Source organism: Neofelis nebulosa, chromosome 2 (genome assembly GCF_028018385.1).
Source record: "Neofelis nebulosa isolate mNeoNeb1 chromosome 2, mNeoNeb1.pri, whole genome shotgun sequence".
Lineage (NCBI taxonomy): Eukaryota > Metazoa > Chordata > Mammalia > Carnivora > Felidae > Neofelis > Neofelis nebulosa.
Window position 1 is genome coordinate 216,413,263 of NC_080783.1, and position 15,005 is coordinate 216,428,267.

The 15,005-nt window shown below is 42.5% G+C and overlaps 1 protein-coding gene across 5 annotated transcripts in view; it reads left to right on the forward strand.

The window, feature by feature from the left end:
- Positions 1-15,005, forward strand: part of RERE (arginine-glutamic acid dipeptide repeats) — a 429,059-nt gene that overhangs the window by 195,522 nt on the left and 218,532 nt on the right. For 4 of the 5 annotated variants that reach the window (XM_058719215.1, XM_058719218.1, XM_058719216.1 and 1 more), the window contains 2 exons: positions 1,679-1,749; positions 10,953-11,078. In XM_058719215.1, coding sequence (XP_058575198.1) covers positions 1,679-1,749; positions 10,953-11,078 — 197 coding nt within the window. The remainder of the gene's footprint in view (positions 1-1,678; positions 1,750-10,952; positions 11,079-15,005) is intronic. The other variant, XM_058719219.1, reaches the window with a different exon arrangement.

The window sequence follows — 15,005 nt, forward strand, 5'->3', positions numbered from 1 at the left end:
GTACTTGGTACAACAGGAATTGGACACAGACATTAAGATCCTTGGGTTGTTCCATAATTGTTCAAGTGCAGTTTTTTTAATCTAGGAAACGTTTTTACTTGAATACCAAATTAGGGGTAGTGAGACAAACATCTGCCGAAGTGGGAAGAGTTCTCTTGTTTCTTAAGATGATTGGCATGTTAAATGGACGTTGCCTGAATATTGAGCAGAGTTCTCTAGCATCCTGGACCCTGGAATAACAGAGAAAGTTCAGTCAACAGATTATTCCTGAGCTACTGTTGTACATGAATTGAGGGATTGAATCTTTGTTGTTGAGTCTACATCCGAATAAAGAAATCAGTTTGGGACGTTCTGGATGCCTAGATGATTGGCATTCAGATTTCATTTTCTGGATTGACTGGGCTACAAAAATCCTGATGTCTTTCAGGAAGTTTCTTTTTTTTTTTTTTTTTTGGAAGGAAGTGTCATTGGTGAGGGCTTTCTTCAGATCCACCTCTCACTGGGTCAGCTAGTGCTTGTGGTGGTACTGGACTGTCCACTGGATGGATGACTCCAGATTTCTACTCCTTTTCTTATTCTTGACTCCACATGTGTGAAATAAGGCAGTAGAGGAATCTGCTTGTATTCTCAAGCATCTCAGTTATTTTAAGATACACTCATTGGGAAGGATCATGAGGAAGGATGAAACAAGTGGCATTTTGAATGTGGGTATCGTGGTCATTATCCCTAGAAAATTTGATGGACTGCAGATGCCTTTACTTCTTAGGAAATAATACGTAGAGATTCCTATTCTAAGCTTCATGATGATCTTGGGTTGTCATGTGGAGAATTAGTTCAAGTCCCTTTATAGCTACTGCTTCCCTTAAAATCATTGCTTCCTTAAAAAAAAAGTATCTTAACCTGCCATTTTAAAGACTTTAAACCAGCCCTTTAGAGGCCAGCTATCGAGAGCATCAGAAATAATTGCCCAACCATTGCCGTGTCAAATATAATTTAAGAAAGCACACTCTTATTCCCTTGAGAAAAGTGTGGTTTGGTTTACTACATCCCATCTGATTTGCGGCCTTCTTTTTCTTTATAATTAGAAACCAAAATGTGTTTAGGTTACAATTTAATAGTAGTAAGTTGCCCACAACAGGTTACATTTCTTCTTTCTGTTTTCTTGGTTTAGGCAAAAAGGTCATTGTAATGGCATGTTGAAGCTAGTCTTCTTCACATGTTTCATTTATTTCCTCACAAATTATTTACTAAAAATAAAGCAGCCCCTGGCAAAGCCATTCCTCTTTCTGAAGACATGGGAGCATCTGAGTAAGACATTCACAGTTTTGTCTTGTGTAGCTGTGAGCAAGTAATTCCCCTGATTGAAGTGTTTCTGTCAAAATATGGTTGATCCCACGAGATTTCCTTCTCCCTCTTCTTCAGGTGCCCCGGAAGCAATAATTGAGGCTTTATCACGTTCTTTAAATGATCAGAAAAGTGGTCAATAAGGGCCTCAAGTCAAGGGCTGTTTTCCTCCAGCTTACAGTTATTTGTAATTTACAATTCATCTTTGAAAATTTTTTTCCTATAAAAGAGATGTGCTTTGTCATTTGTTTATTTATGCAGTGGCTTTATGGGCCCTGCCTTTGTTCCCTTAAAGGTAAATGCCATTGTTTTAAATTTTCTTTTTCTTTTAAAGACTGTGTGTATATCGAGAGTCGGAGGCCAAACACGCCGTATTTCATCTGTAGCATTCAAGACTTCAAACTGGTAAGCATTTTTAATGTCTGTTGCTTCTGCTCTGTACCTTCCTTCTCTTTCCAGTTCCATGGATTGCTTCTTCCTGGTTACTGACTTGATAACCAGTTCACCTCTGAGTGCTAACTGCCTGGCTGCTGTAGCACACGTGTAAGGCAGTTAGTGGTTTTATCCGTTTGCTTTTGTAACACTTACTGTTATAAAGCTTGTCCTGTGAACAACATTTCCAAAGTTTTCATTTCTTTGGTAGCTGTTTTGGCCATAATTTCAGAGATTTTCTTGAGTTTCTGAAGCTGTGTGTTTCTTCTCAGCCATTGTGAAGAACCTGAAGTAAATATGGGAATTAGTGGTGAGTTGGAAAAAAAAAGAATACAAATGGGCCAGAGAGTAGTTTTTGGCGATGACTGTCTTTTACTTAGATATTTTGAGTGTATCTTGGGGTCGCCTGGTGTTGGAGGTTGGGGGAAGGAAGTCTGGTTTGGGGATGTATAGAGCTATAGTACTTCCCACTGCCAACCTGCCCAGTTTTAGAGGTGCTGGTATTGCCCGGTAGGTAGGCACATCTCTGGGTTGTAGACTGGTGGTTCCCAGCCTTGGGGCTTTGGATCCCTGGATCTCAGCAGAGATTTACCAGAGGTCTGCAAGTAAACATTTTCAGTTTAAAATATGCCTCCCATGTGTTTGTGCAACTACTTCTCAAATATATTCATATGCTGGTGTGATTTTAAAGTGAAAAAATTCACTTTATTTAAAGACAATACACAGTTAAGAATCAGCTTATTATGTGTTTTCCTCAAACATGGTATGTGAAATACCATCAGAGTACTGCCATTTGGGGGATCTTTTGAAACATCACAAAGGTGTCCTTGTACTTGAAGGTTGTGAACCCTGTCTGCCTGCTTAGATACAGGGAAATCCTAATTCTTTAGTTGTGTACAGGTATGTATCCGTATCTGTGAATGCTCTCATTTCCAAAACCTTTGTAGCTTGACAGCATTTGTGTTCTGACACTCTGTATGTGGTATGTGATCCTTCAGTCTAAAGAAAGGTAATGTAGTCTGAAGAGATCTTTAACTCTGCGTCTCCTTTGTTTCTTTTTATCATTTTTAATGACCCCAACTACCCAATTAGTGTATTCCAATTGAGCTAGTTAAAAAATTGCATGCCATTTAATTTTCCTTATTAAAGTTTTGTTGCATAAGTAACACATGCTTACTGTTTTAAAAAAGTCAAATGTGCCATTTGCTTCTGTGACTTATTTATTCTTGGTAGGCTGCTTTTAATTTCCCTGCTTGTGTTACAAGGAGGCCTTGCAGTTTAGTTTTGTAAATCACTTTCTATTCAAATTTTACATCAGTATGAAGTTTTAACATTTCTGGAGGTCTTTGCTATTTCTTACATATTTCCTCCCAAAGATTTCTTTTGCAGATGCTGCACTGATATCTGAAAATCGGGGCAGTGGTCTTGTTTCCTGATGAGCTTTCTTTTGCTTGTGGCTGCTGCTCCTGTTCTGTTTCTGCTTATTGTCTTTGTGGGTGATTTTTTAATTTCAATTCAATTTAATTTAATTTAATTTTTTATGATTTTTTTTTTTCTTACCACCAAATGTAGTACCAGTGCACCATGGAAAAGATATAGTCGTGAAATAAAGTTACAAACGTTTTTTTTGTTTGTTTGTTGTTGTTTTTTTAAACCTATTAGATTCAGAGCCCTTTTTGTATAATTTTAGCACATTAGCAGGTGCCTTCATGTTTGAACAGCGTCTCTTATGAAATGCTGATTACAGTGTGATAGTTGCTGTTTGGGGCAGAGGTTCCTGCTGAGTTACAGTAATTGCTCAGAGTATTAACAGCAATAAAAGCTGAAGCTTCTGTTGTCAGTATTGGTCTGGTACAACACATTAAAGCCGTCTGCAAAAACAGTGTGGGGAGTGGGCACGGTGTGTGAGTTGCACACTGCTACAACGCATGTTTTTGTCTCAGTTCTATATTCAGCACATACGTGTAGTTGTTGTGTAAGAATAACAGAGATGGTGAAATACTGACTCCTAGAAAGAATGCAGTTATTGTCTGGATATCCACTTTCTTCTTTCCTTGGTTCGCATTTCTGCTTATGAAAAGATAACTTAATAGATGAGAATAATCATAGATTTTTTTTTCCTTCAGCTTACCCAGGCTTTTAAGGGGAAAAGATGAACAGAAGGAAATATGCTTTGTTTCTCTTCAAGATTTTAAAAAGAAGAAATTGGAGTTGGTTTTGCCCACAGCAAATACCGTGCATGGCAAGAGGAGCGACGAAGACAGAAACCCAGCAGCTTGGAAATGTTGTTGATTAATTGTGTATTTTATCTTTTTAAGCTTTTTTGGTTTGGGGTTGTAACTGAGAGATGTGTTCTTTGTTTACAGCCATTAATTAGAATTAACCCTTTTACTGTGGTGAGTTTTTGAGCATATGGTATATTTGAGACTGTGAAAAGAACTGGGCAGATGCCCTTTGTGGTACACATTAAGTAAGACTACAGTCCTTAGCAGCAGTTAAGGAATTGAGAGGTGGGCCTAAGGAAACCTCTATGACCAGTCACCAAAACTAGCGTGATGCCAGTTAGTCGAACTGAGAACCCTGGGTAGCATTTCAGGAACTAGTTCTGTGAGAGATAAGAAGGGTCTTTGCATTTTCTGTGGGGACCTGGGCCGTCCCCTGGGCTCTGCCACTACATCCCGTGCAGTCGGAGTCCACGGTACAGAAGGTAGTTGTCTCTGTGTGCGGGATTCCATTACACCTGGCCAAGTGTTCAACAGTGTCCCCGTTCACTCTCAAAGGGGTCCTTGTTTTAGATGATAGTTTACGTGGCCATCTTGCCTGGGGGGATGGGATCCACGGCTTCCTCTTTGTTCGCGTGCAACCATCAAAACGCATAGGGCCACTCCCGTACTATATTGGTCCATCCGTTTAGACCCCGCACTTTCACGGGGTACGTGGAAGCTGTGATGGTGCAAAGTGGTCGAGTTCCCAGCAGAACTGAGGGCACTTTTGAAAGTAGCACTTTTAAGGGAAGCACATTATGTGTTGTGTTAGGAAGCTTTCGTCCTCGTAGGGAGTGTTAATTTGATTGGGCTTCTTTGCACACGAGGAGACCAGCCTGGGTTTGTTTGACTACGGTGACGAAGGGATCCGTGGAACAAGTAGTCAAAGCAGGGGCGCAAGAGACAGGAGGGGCGAGGTGGGAGTGAGGGGCGGTGCGTGCTTCGAAGTAGGAATAGGAAGGATCCTCAGTTACATAAGGCAGCTGGGCACCTGAGGCTTCCGAGCGAAATGAGGCAGCTGGCAACATCCTTAGCTCTTTGAAAGAAAGGCAATATGGAACCGGCAGTCTGCGATCTTCGCGGCCTTGCTTGAAAAGATTAACCGAGAGACTGAAGGCGTTAGCTGAGGGGCCAACGGGAAAGGACGACCCGAGAAACGCCTCAGTGCCCACAGAGAGGGCTGGCAGGCGCAGACAGGTTGCAGGCCAGCTGACCTGGGGAGGCCGGAAGCCAGGAAGAGTGGGGACTGGAGCAGCGGCACCAGAGAGCGGTGGGCGGCGACAGGGCGAGAGCCCGCCCTCTGCCCCGCCCGGAGTCCGCCCCTCTGCCCCAGGAAGCCCAGGCTTCCTCAGGCCGGCCGGTTGGTTCGGGTACTTGTTCGGTGTCCTTGTTTCTGCTCCCCAAGGGCCTGTTTTCTCGGCCGGCCTGAGTGGCTCTCCGCTCGCAGCCGAAAGAGCCTGGCATGACATCTCCAGCGCTCTCTTCTGCCGCGCTGCCGCGGCTCTCCTAGGTCGGTTGTGACTTAGCTCGCTTCCAGAGTTCTGTTCCCGGATGAGCCAAGATCGCCAAGGAGCCTTATAGCCCCGAGTGCGGTGAGGAGTGTTTCCGTTAATCAGGGCCTTCGGAAGGCCCTTAACGAAAGCCTCCTTGGTGTGCTTTGTTGGGCGCGGCTCCTGGAGGAGCCGGAAGCCTGTGGGACAAAGTGCCTTCCCTCAGTGACCTTAGTTTCTGATTGGACAGACAAGTGCGGCATTACGGGGTGTCAGTCCTCAGAGAGAACGCTCTCCGTAGGATTAATGTGGAGGAAACCATTCACTTTTTGTCCCCAGAGAAAGATTTCTTTCTTGCTTTTACTAAAAAACAATAAAATTCCATTTTTTATAGAAATCCAGGCCGTCAGCATGATAGAGTTGATTTGCTGTCGTAAATCCTGAAAATGCTTAGCAAGATCATTTAGATTAGTAATTTTCATTCAGTAGAACGCTGAGGACTACCTTGTCTGGCTCTGATAGTACTACTCTGTACCTAAGTCTTCGTTCACAGATAAGTCATGGAACCCAGTCCTTTAACATTCTACGCGGACATTCTGTGTGGATGGGTTCCTAATGAGCTTTCATCATTCCTACGTTAGAAAAAAAAAGGATTTTGGTCTCCTAGAGTTAAATAATTATCGGTTCTTCAGCTGTTGTACGAAATGATTTTCCGGGTTGGATATGTAATTATTCCAAATATTATTTTGAGCAAATACCAGTGATTGATTCCTTTGGTGCCTGTTTGGTTTATTAGAAGCTGAAAGCTGTCATTAAAATTAAACCTGGTGTAGAGATTCCTTCCAGTTGGGGGAATATCATTAGGGATATTACGGTATTTTTGGTCAACTGTTTAGGGCGCAGTGACTTGTTACGGCTCCGCATGGGCGAGTGTGCTTTTGTGGCCTTTCGTCCCTGACGGCACACGTTCTAAGTGCTGGTTGTGGGTGTGGAGGAGCTGAGGCTGCACGCCACATCTCCGCTACTGCTTTCTCTTTGTTTCATTGCCAAGTGTGAGCAGCCCGGGGGAGGAGCATTCGGAATTACTTCTTCCTGGTCGGTGTCTGCAAAGAACCGTACCCCCAAAGTTGATTGCACAGTACAGCGGAGAGGGGCTGCGGAGACAGGAGCTTCGGCTCAGCTTCCGCTCCCCATCGGTGTTGCCCTCTCGCCACCAAATCAAGTTTCTCAGAAGTAGATTGAAAGCAAGGAGCTGCTTTTCCGTCATTACAGTGAAAATTTCACTGGGGATGAGTAATTTTATCTTTTCATTTCTTGTTAGGGACCTTGACATAGATAATGCTGGGGGACACGGGACCCCTCGTTACCGTGCACTCTGTGCACACACCTGTGTGTATACACCGTGAGTTCGTTTTCACTTAGGCACCACATGCCGCAGTCGTTTATTCCCATCTCGGCTGCCGTGCTCGCTCAGCATAGAATGTATGGCGTGTAGACGTTTGGGAAATGGGCATTCGTTTTGATACTAGGTAAATCTCGTATCAGAAACTTTCCTGGGAGTGGGATAGGAGGACTGCATTAGTGTGAGTGTGGCTAATGCAGAACGTGTGGTGTCACCCAGGGACCGAGACGAGGGACGGTAGCGTGCATGTGTCCGAGCTTGACTTTGACATCAGCTGGTCTGTTCTCGAGTTGCTATCTTTCATGACCTTGGGCAAGACGCTCAGCCCTCCTAACTTTGTTTTATTTACCCGTGTAGTTGGGGTATAGAGCACCTACCTGGCAGGGACGTTGTTTTTCGATTAAAAGATCGAGCCTGCAAAGTGGATGCAGGGTGCTGGGGCCATGGGAGGACGTGGTAGGGATATGGTGTTTCATTGGTACTCTGCGTCCAAGCTTCGCAGGGGCAGACACCGTGCCTGCTTTTATTCACTGATGTATTACTGTGTGCTTATTAGCATATTGCCCGGCCCATCCACAACAAATGTTTATTGAATGTTGAGTGAAGTTAACATTTCAGTGGGAAAAAACTCAGTGCATAAAGTTTTAGAAAAACGTTAGCAGTGATTTGATACAATGCATTAACTACAAATCCACCTTCTGTTTATTAAACAAACCAGAGAGACGCATTTCTTTACTGTTAGTCTACAACGTGTAGTGTTTTGGTTAGCTTGTAGTGTGTAGTACTTTAGATATTTAAATAATAAAAAATCTATTCTTAAAATAACTTAAAACTCAGTTACTTACTTTCTTCAGGAGTTTACAGAGGGTTGCCGAAGTCATAACATTTTTTAGGCATTACAGTGTGTTTTGAATTTTCTATATTACTGACTTTTAGCAAAGATAAATGAGGACTTAAGTCTGTAGGTAAACATTCCTGAGAAGGCTGGCTGATAGGAAAAATGCCTTATGATGTAATGATTCAGTTTCGTGTCAGGTAGTGGTTGATTTTCTCTTTTTGGTAGCCGCTCAAGTTAGATTTCCAGAACTGAGTACTTCTTTCCATAGTCCCTTTTTCTCCTCTAGTTCATTCCCTAGGAAAAGGTCAGTATCCCCCATTTACATCTGTGTGACTTTGACGGTAGTGTTGGATAATGAAGTGAAATCCTTGAAATTCGTTATCGACTGTTTTTTAGTTTACAGGGTGAGGAATTAAGTATTATTTAGAGACATAATGGAGTGTGCAGCTGAAGTCATTCTCCCACAGGGCTCCTTTCCGCTACTTTAGTTGTCCTCACCTGTCTGGAGTGGGTGCTCCAGCGTGACACCACTCTTACACGGTGATTTCCACGTCCAGCAAAGGTGCACCCTATTGATTTGGTGCTCAAGTATTCTTCTGGAGACCACACCGTTTTTCTCCCTTCGTTTACAGTACAGGCCATGGTTGCTTAGTTGCTGTCTATAAGCATTATGATAAACTGTAAAGGGTCATTAAGCTTGCTCCATGCTATTTGTTTGGAGTAGGCCACCAATAATAAAAAATGTATGCACAGAGACTGTATGTCCTTTTCACATATAAATGTGACGTTTATAATTTTATTTAATCCTTTAAGAAGCAAGAGGGGGATGAAATCCTTAGCCCCAAGTTTAACGGACAAAATATTGTCAGGTGTTCCCCCCGCCAGTTATGGAGCAGTCATGTTGCAAGTTATTTTGAATCACTACAGCCTTTTTCCCTGATACGAATGTCAACTTATAAATGGTGGGGCTGATATTCACATAAATGAAAATCAAAATGAGGCTTTGGGAATAAATACTCTCATAGCATCTTATTGGCCCCATTTACCCAGCTTCTCAGCAGGCTGTTTTCACTCATGACTGACAGTCATTGTAGGCCACGTGGGATTTAAAGTTTTAATGGTTCACTGTTACCGTGAAGTTGGGTAATTCATTTTTCTCCTGGTTTATTTGGATTTCAGGACTCGGAAACCACTGAAAGAATTTCGTTTAATTATACTGTTCCATAAAATATGTATCTAAAAATGTTTACTAAACCTGTTCTCTGGAGGTGAAATGTTTTTAATGCGAAAAACCCTAGGTATTCTAACCTTTCTAAAAAAGGAGCTTAAGAAAGTTTGAGACAACTTCATATTTGCAGAGGGCTGCTTTGCAAGAGTATTGGCAAAGTCTTATTCATATTCTTGATATCTTAGAATTGGAAATTGATCATTTGTGTGTACCTGTGGATGTTTGTGATTAAGGACTAACTTGAAATAGTCCAAGTAAAATCCACCAGAAGAACCAAAACAAAATGAGGGAAACAGATACCTGTTCATGTTTTCCGATTCATAAGTAAGAACAGTGTGCTTTGCTTTGAAATGTACTTTTTAATACTTAAAATGTTTTAATAATTATTTGAACTTTTGCATATTTAAAATAATGCCAAGGTGCTTTGAAATGCTTTACTAGGTGTCTTCTTTATTTAAAACTCTTGATGTGAATGAATAAGAATTTGAATGATCTGACTGATGAATTACTAGTGCAAAATATTCACCAGAAATTCATTTTTATTGGATGATTATGGTAAAAAAAAAAAATGAGTATTTTGTATATTGTAATGCACAGTTGACCCTTTGATTTGGAATTTGTGGTGCTGGTATGGGGAGGAGGGAGGTGTGTGTGGAGCAGATGCTGTTGCTAACAACACTTGTTGTGATTGTGTGTTGTCCTTGAGGCAGTGGGAGTCAAGACTGACCACACAGGAAGTGTACTATGGGGTGCCCAGGATATACTCTAGAAGGTGATCTTCAGAGAAGGCAAAGAAAACCATCGTGATAAAGACAGCCCCCACTATTAGCTTATTTTCTTGGGATTTGTGTTTTTGTCTTAAAAGAGACCTAGAAAAATAAGTAGTTAATGGAACATGTTAAAATCTTGGATTATAGGAAGTTGTTAGTGGTTCAGAAGGAATTAAATTTAAGAAAGCTCCCTAAAAATGCTTTAATATTAAAACGTTTGCTTGTCTGTTATTTTAAAGCAACTTTAAGAACAGAGATTCTTCTATAAGTGTTTGGATCTTATGGAGTCTGTAGTTTATTTAAAAACCACACGAAACTGGGCTGGTTAGTTTTTGGAAGTGTTATGTACTCTCCAGAATGTATAAAAAGGGAACATATTTGAACTGTTATCGAGGTATCTGTTTTGATACTTACAAGGACGGTGCTGGCTTTCAGAAGTTGCTCTCTAATCTGCTGCTGCTTTAAATGTTTGCACGGTGTAAAGGAAGACGCATAGACACGCGGTACGCACCAGCGCTCGTTTCGCGCCTAAAAGAAATAGTGGCTTTCTTGAGCTTATGTTTTGTGCCTGTTCACATGGGCACTGGGAGAAAATTAAAACTCACTTTAAAGGTGTCTCTTTTCCCTCTGTTATTAAGCCTTTGTCTTTTGCCTTGCCTTTAGCTTTACAAAATTAAACCAGGACTTTGAGAAAATGGTAGGATCTTCCTTTGACCTCCTAATGCCTCAAATATTTCCTTATTAAGTACCTGTCTTGTGCCTCTAGGGTCTTGCATTAGAAACTCTTCTGAAAGCTCAGTTTGTCCACTTCTGGTTCATTTACGGCTGCGTTTATCTGACACCATTGCGTTTTTGTTTTTATTCTAAGCAAAGCATGCCGTTGTCACTGTGTTTTGGCACTGTGTCACATCTTAACTTGGTTACTTGGGGGGCACACACCATACTGCTTTACAGCAGGACCCAGATTAAAGTCTGGAGCCACAAGGCTCGTATGTTTGTTCATGCTGAACTAAGGCAACGGCGCTGATGCAGAAAGGCTGATAACTTCGGTGGTAGAACAAATTCTCTGAGAGGCCATCTGCTCAAGGGTGGTGCAGATACCTGCTTGTGTGCTGCGTGCCCCCAGTAACCAGGGCTGGAGGGGACCGTTGGGCATGCTAACTGAAAGCTCTTTTCTTTTTTAGGTCCACAACTCCCAGGCCTGCTGCAGATCTCCAACTCCTGCTTTGTGTGACCCCCCAGCATGCTCTCTGCCGGTGGCATCACAGCCACCACAACATCTTTCTGAAGCCGGGAGAGGGCCTGTAGGGGTAAGGAGAATCCCGTTTTTAAAAGCTATCAATATTTTATATCCCATAGGGTATAAAATAGGAATATTACCTCCCTCCCCAGAGCCCCTTTAAAAATGTGCTGTATTGTATGTGTTTTTAAAGGAGTAACAAGTACATGCACAGAGGAAGCAAAATACGGGACTTGCCTTACCCCTCTAGGACAGTTCCAGAAGTCAGCGGGGTTTGGTGGTGTAGGGTATTGGGGCGCCAGCAGAGAGCATGCTGGGCTGTTGCAAGGAGCAGGAGCTGGCAATCAGCAGCGAGTATGGATGTTGGCAACTGAAATGGGGAAAAAAGGGGGTAAGTTTGAGTCCAAGTGTGAAATGTGCACTTCCCCAGCATCGTGGGGACTTAGGGCCCACAAATCTAAACTATTTTGGATGCTGTCCTCTCAGGTGACATTTTGTCAAATATTGCTCAGAAGCAGCTAGGCTCTTCTGCGATGCCAGATAGAGAATTAAACCCTTTGAAAGGCTTGAGTTAGGGTGTAGCTACAGTGGACTCGGCTGTGCCCTGGTAATGTCTCCGTTACCTGGTGGTAATGACGTGTGTGTGAGGTGCAGCAGGATGAAGTGTCTGTGGTGCTTTGTCCCTAGAGCACGGGGCCTGGTGTTGGTGATCTGTGGGTGGTTTGCGTGTCCTGTATCTCCCCTCTTATGAAAGTTGTGTAAACATCTGTCTGCCTTTCTTTTTCCTTTATGAGGATTTAATGATAATGTTTTCCGGAAGACAGGTGTTTATTCTGATTGACTGCTGTTAATCACCAAAGAAGTTGAAGACCTGTCTTTTCTCTTGTTGTGCGTAATCTGACCGTGGGGCTCAAATGCATACTCAGAAAATAACACAAGATACTTGGCGCTGTATAATGAATTGCTCAGTTATAGTGTAGAATAATAGTATCTTGAAACTAGGAAAAGTGAGTGCTCCAAACGGGCTGTCCCACTTGGGGGAGTTTTGTGAAGACAGGCAGGTTTTGAGGAGCCGGGTTGGTTTTTGATACATCAGCAACATGTGGACAGGCAGACTGGAGGAGCCTTCCAGGTGTACGTGTCCACCTGTCCCTGTAAGCCACATAGACGGTGAGCCTGGTGAGGCTGGGAGTTGAGAGAAGATGACCGCAGGACGTCGGGGAAGAGCACAGGTTAGTGGGTCGTGGGGGTGGAGGTGGCACATAACGCGGGGCCAGATCATAGAGCACGGTAGAGGTGAGACGAGGGCAGATTTTATGTGACACGTGGGAGAGAAGCCTTTGTAGGCTTTTTTGTTCCAGGCAAGCTGATTTGCAAATGCTTGCTTAAGAAGACGGATTGGGTGTCCGGTGCATTCTGGCCAGACGGCAGAAGCTCCAGCTAGATGGTGAGGGCTGTCACCCACGTGTAAAGAGAAGAGGACTGGGACAGGGGAGCTAGGATATTAATCATCGTAACAAAACCAGGAGTAATCGTCACAACAGCAATGTCACGTGCAAATAGTTGCTGGTGTAATTTATCAAGAATTAGACCAGAAAAAAGGCTCACATTATGGAAACCTTGGAATTCTTGATATAACAACCATTCACAATGGAAGATAAAACCCAGTGTAGTGGATAAAAGTCTAATGTTAATCCCTGGAAAGATATTGACATCGTAAGGGACCCATTAGCAGAGTCCCAACTTGACTCTCTACTTCAAAGACTTCAGCCTTTACAGTTACCATCTTGTTTCCATATATATCTAAGAGATGATTTTCTCTTTCAGGCTGATACTTTCTACTTTATTCTCCAGTTAGTGTGGATGTCATTGTTAGACTGTTTCATTTACTACAATATTCATTAATCAGGATTTGTTGAGTAGATTTAAAATTTTGCCCATAATAACATTGATTTTCAGTAAACTTTTTGTATTAGCATTAGTGATGACCAGCATTTATTTATTTATTTATTTAGCAGGAAAGTATGGTGTTCACTGGAGTTTTAAATAAGTTCATGATCGGTGGTGTACTCAGATACCATCAGATGGAGGTTTGAGGAGGTTCTGTAATAAGATAATAAATCTTCTTTGAGTCAAGATGATGCTGCATGAAGCAAACTGTATTGATTGTTCTTTAACAACGCTTCATGCTGCCAAAGTCATTTGAGCTGGATCTGAATTGGATCCAGTTGGCAAAGCTACCCCCCATGTGTGGAGTGCTCATAAATTCTGCAGGCACACAGATCTAATACAGTGCAATGAGAGAGCGGCTGGGAGAAAAAATTGATTACAGGGTTGCAGACAATATCATTAACAGTTCTTGCCATGATACACCAGATGTCTTCCCTAATAGACTATTTTTGTTAATTTAGTTTTTATAGGATAGCACTAACTGCATCATAATTTAACTTTCTTTGCATATTCAGGTATCTGATCTGTGTTTCTACGTTAATGGCGATATCAACTCAAAGAGTTAATTTTATAATTTTTAACTTATTTGTTCAATTTTAAAGTATTTGTGCTGGAAAGGCATTTTCCCTTCTTATAGAGAATATGTTAGCTTGGATTTTTTTAGCAAAAGGTGCTGTGTTTATTGGCAGTCCAGGGGTAGTGAGGGAGGTGAGAAGGCAAAGAAAACGTTGCCCAGCTTCTCCCTACACTGGGTAGAGATGATCCCCTCCACCCCCGCAGCTGCTCCCAGTATCCGGTGGTTTAAATGGCAGGACAGAGACTCTTTCCAAAAAGCAGAGAAGGTGCAGCTCTGGAAAGGAGACTTAAAATGCACATTCATTTTAGTTCTCATGGAGGCGGCTCTGCAGGCTGGACTTCTTGTAGGGTGTGCTAATCCCTTCCTCACTGGGAGAGCAAGGGTTAGACTGGTTAGAGACTTAGGATTTTTATTTTGTCGCCTAGCTTTTTGCATGTTTAAGACCTCTGTTGAGCAGCTGATGCAGATAAATAGGACAGGTCTGTAATAGTGTAAGATGACAAACGATTTTGTCATTTTTTTAAACTACTGGTTTTGGTTTTGGTGCATTATTCTTTAGAGAACATGTTTCTCTCCTGATGCGTTCCTGTGTAATGGAGGACATGTTCATTACCTTCCTGGCACTTAATTTTCTCACTTTTAAAGTGGGCACGGCACTACTGTCTACCTCAGCAGTTGTTGCAAAGAGTGAAGAAGTCCATTGATCTGCTTAGTGTGGTGTTGAGCATATGATAAGCATTCATTAAGCAGTGTCTGTTGTTACATAGTTTTTTGTTTTACAAATTCAGGTGTTAAATCATTTATTAGTGTTCTAGACATTCTTGGTCTGAGGTCCATAGGCCCCTAGGACTCATTAAGTGTAACAGGGTCTGTGAAGTTCCTGAAATTGCAGAGTCTTATATGTATGTGGATTTTTCTGGAGAGAGTATTCTTTTCAACCATGGATGCTAATCAGTGGATTCCTAAAAATGTTGAAAAAGCTTTCAAATGAAGATTGAGAACTGTGGCTCTATAAACTGTCCGCTTACAGATCAGCTGGCTGGTCGTTAGGGAAGTATGCGGACACTGAGCATTTACTTGGTGCCCAGGCACTGTGCTACTCTTCTCACATAGTTTAATTTGTGGTATTTATTTCATTTTGCAGATGAGAAAATTTGAGGTTTACGGTTGTAGAAAATCTTGCCTTGAATGAATGTCAGGAATGAATTCTGAGGTTTAACTCGGGAACCCTTCTCCTCCCCCCCCCCCCCCCCCCCCCCCCCCCCCCCCCCCCACCGCCCAGCCTTGTGTAATGTCCGTTGCTCTCGTGGCTGGCTTCTGTACTTCCTGGATGGTCCCTGCAGTGGTGCCCACCTTTGCCTCCTCTTTACTTGAAGAAACTCCTGAGTTAGCGTGCTGCTCGCTTGCTTGGTAGAGCAGATGGCTTCTGCTGCTGAGAGTGTCACAGGCTGGCCTCGCCCTGAATGAGTG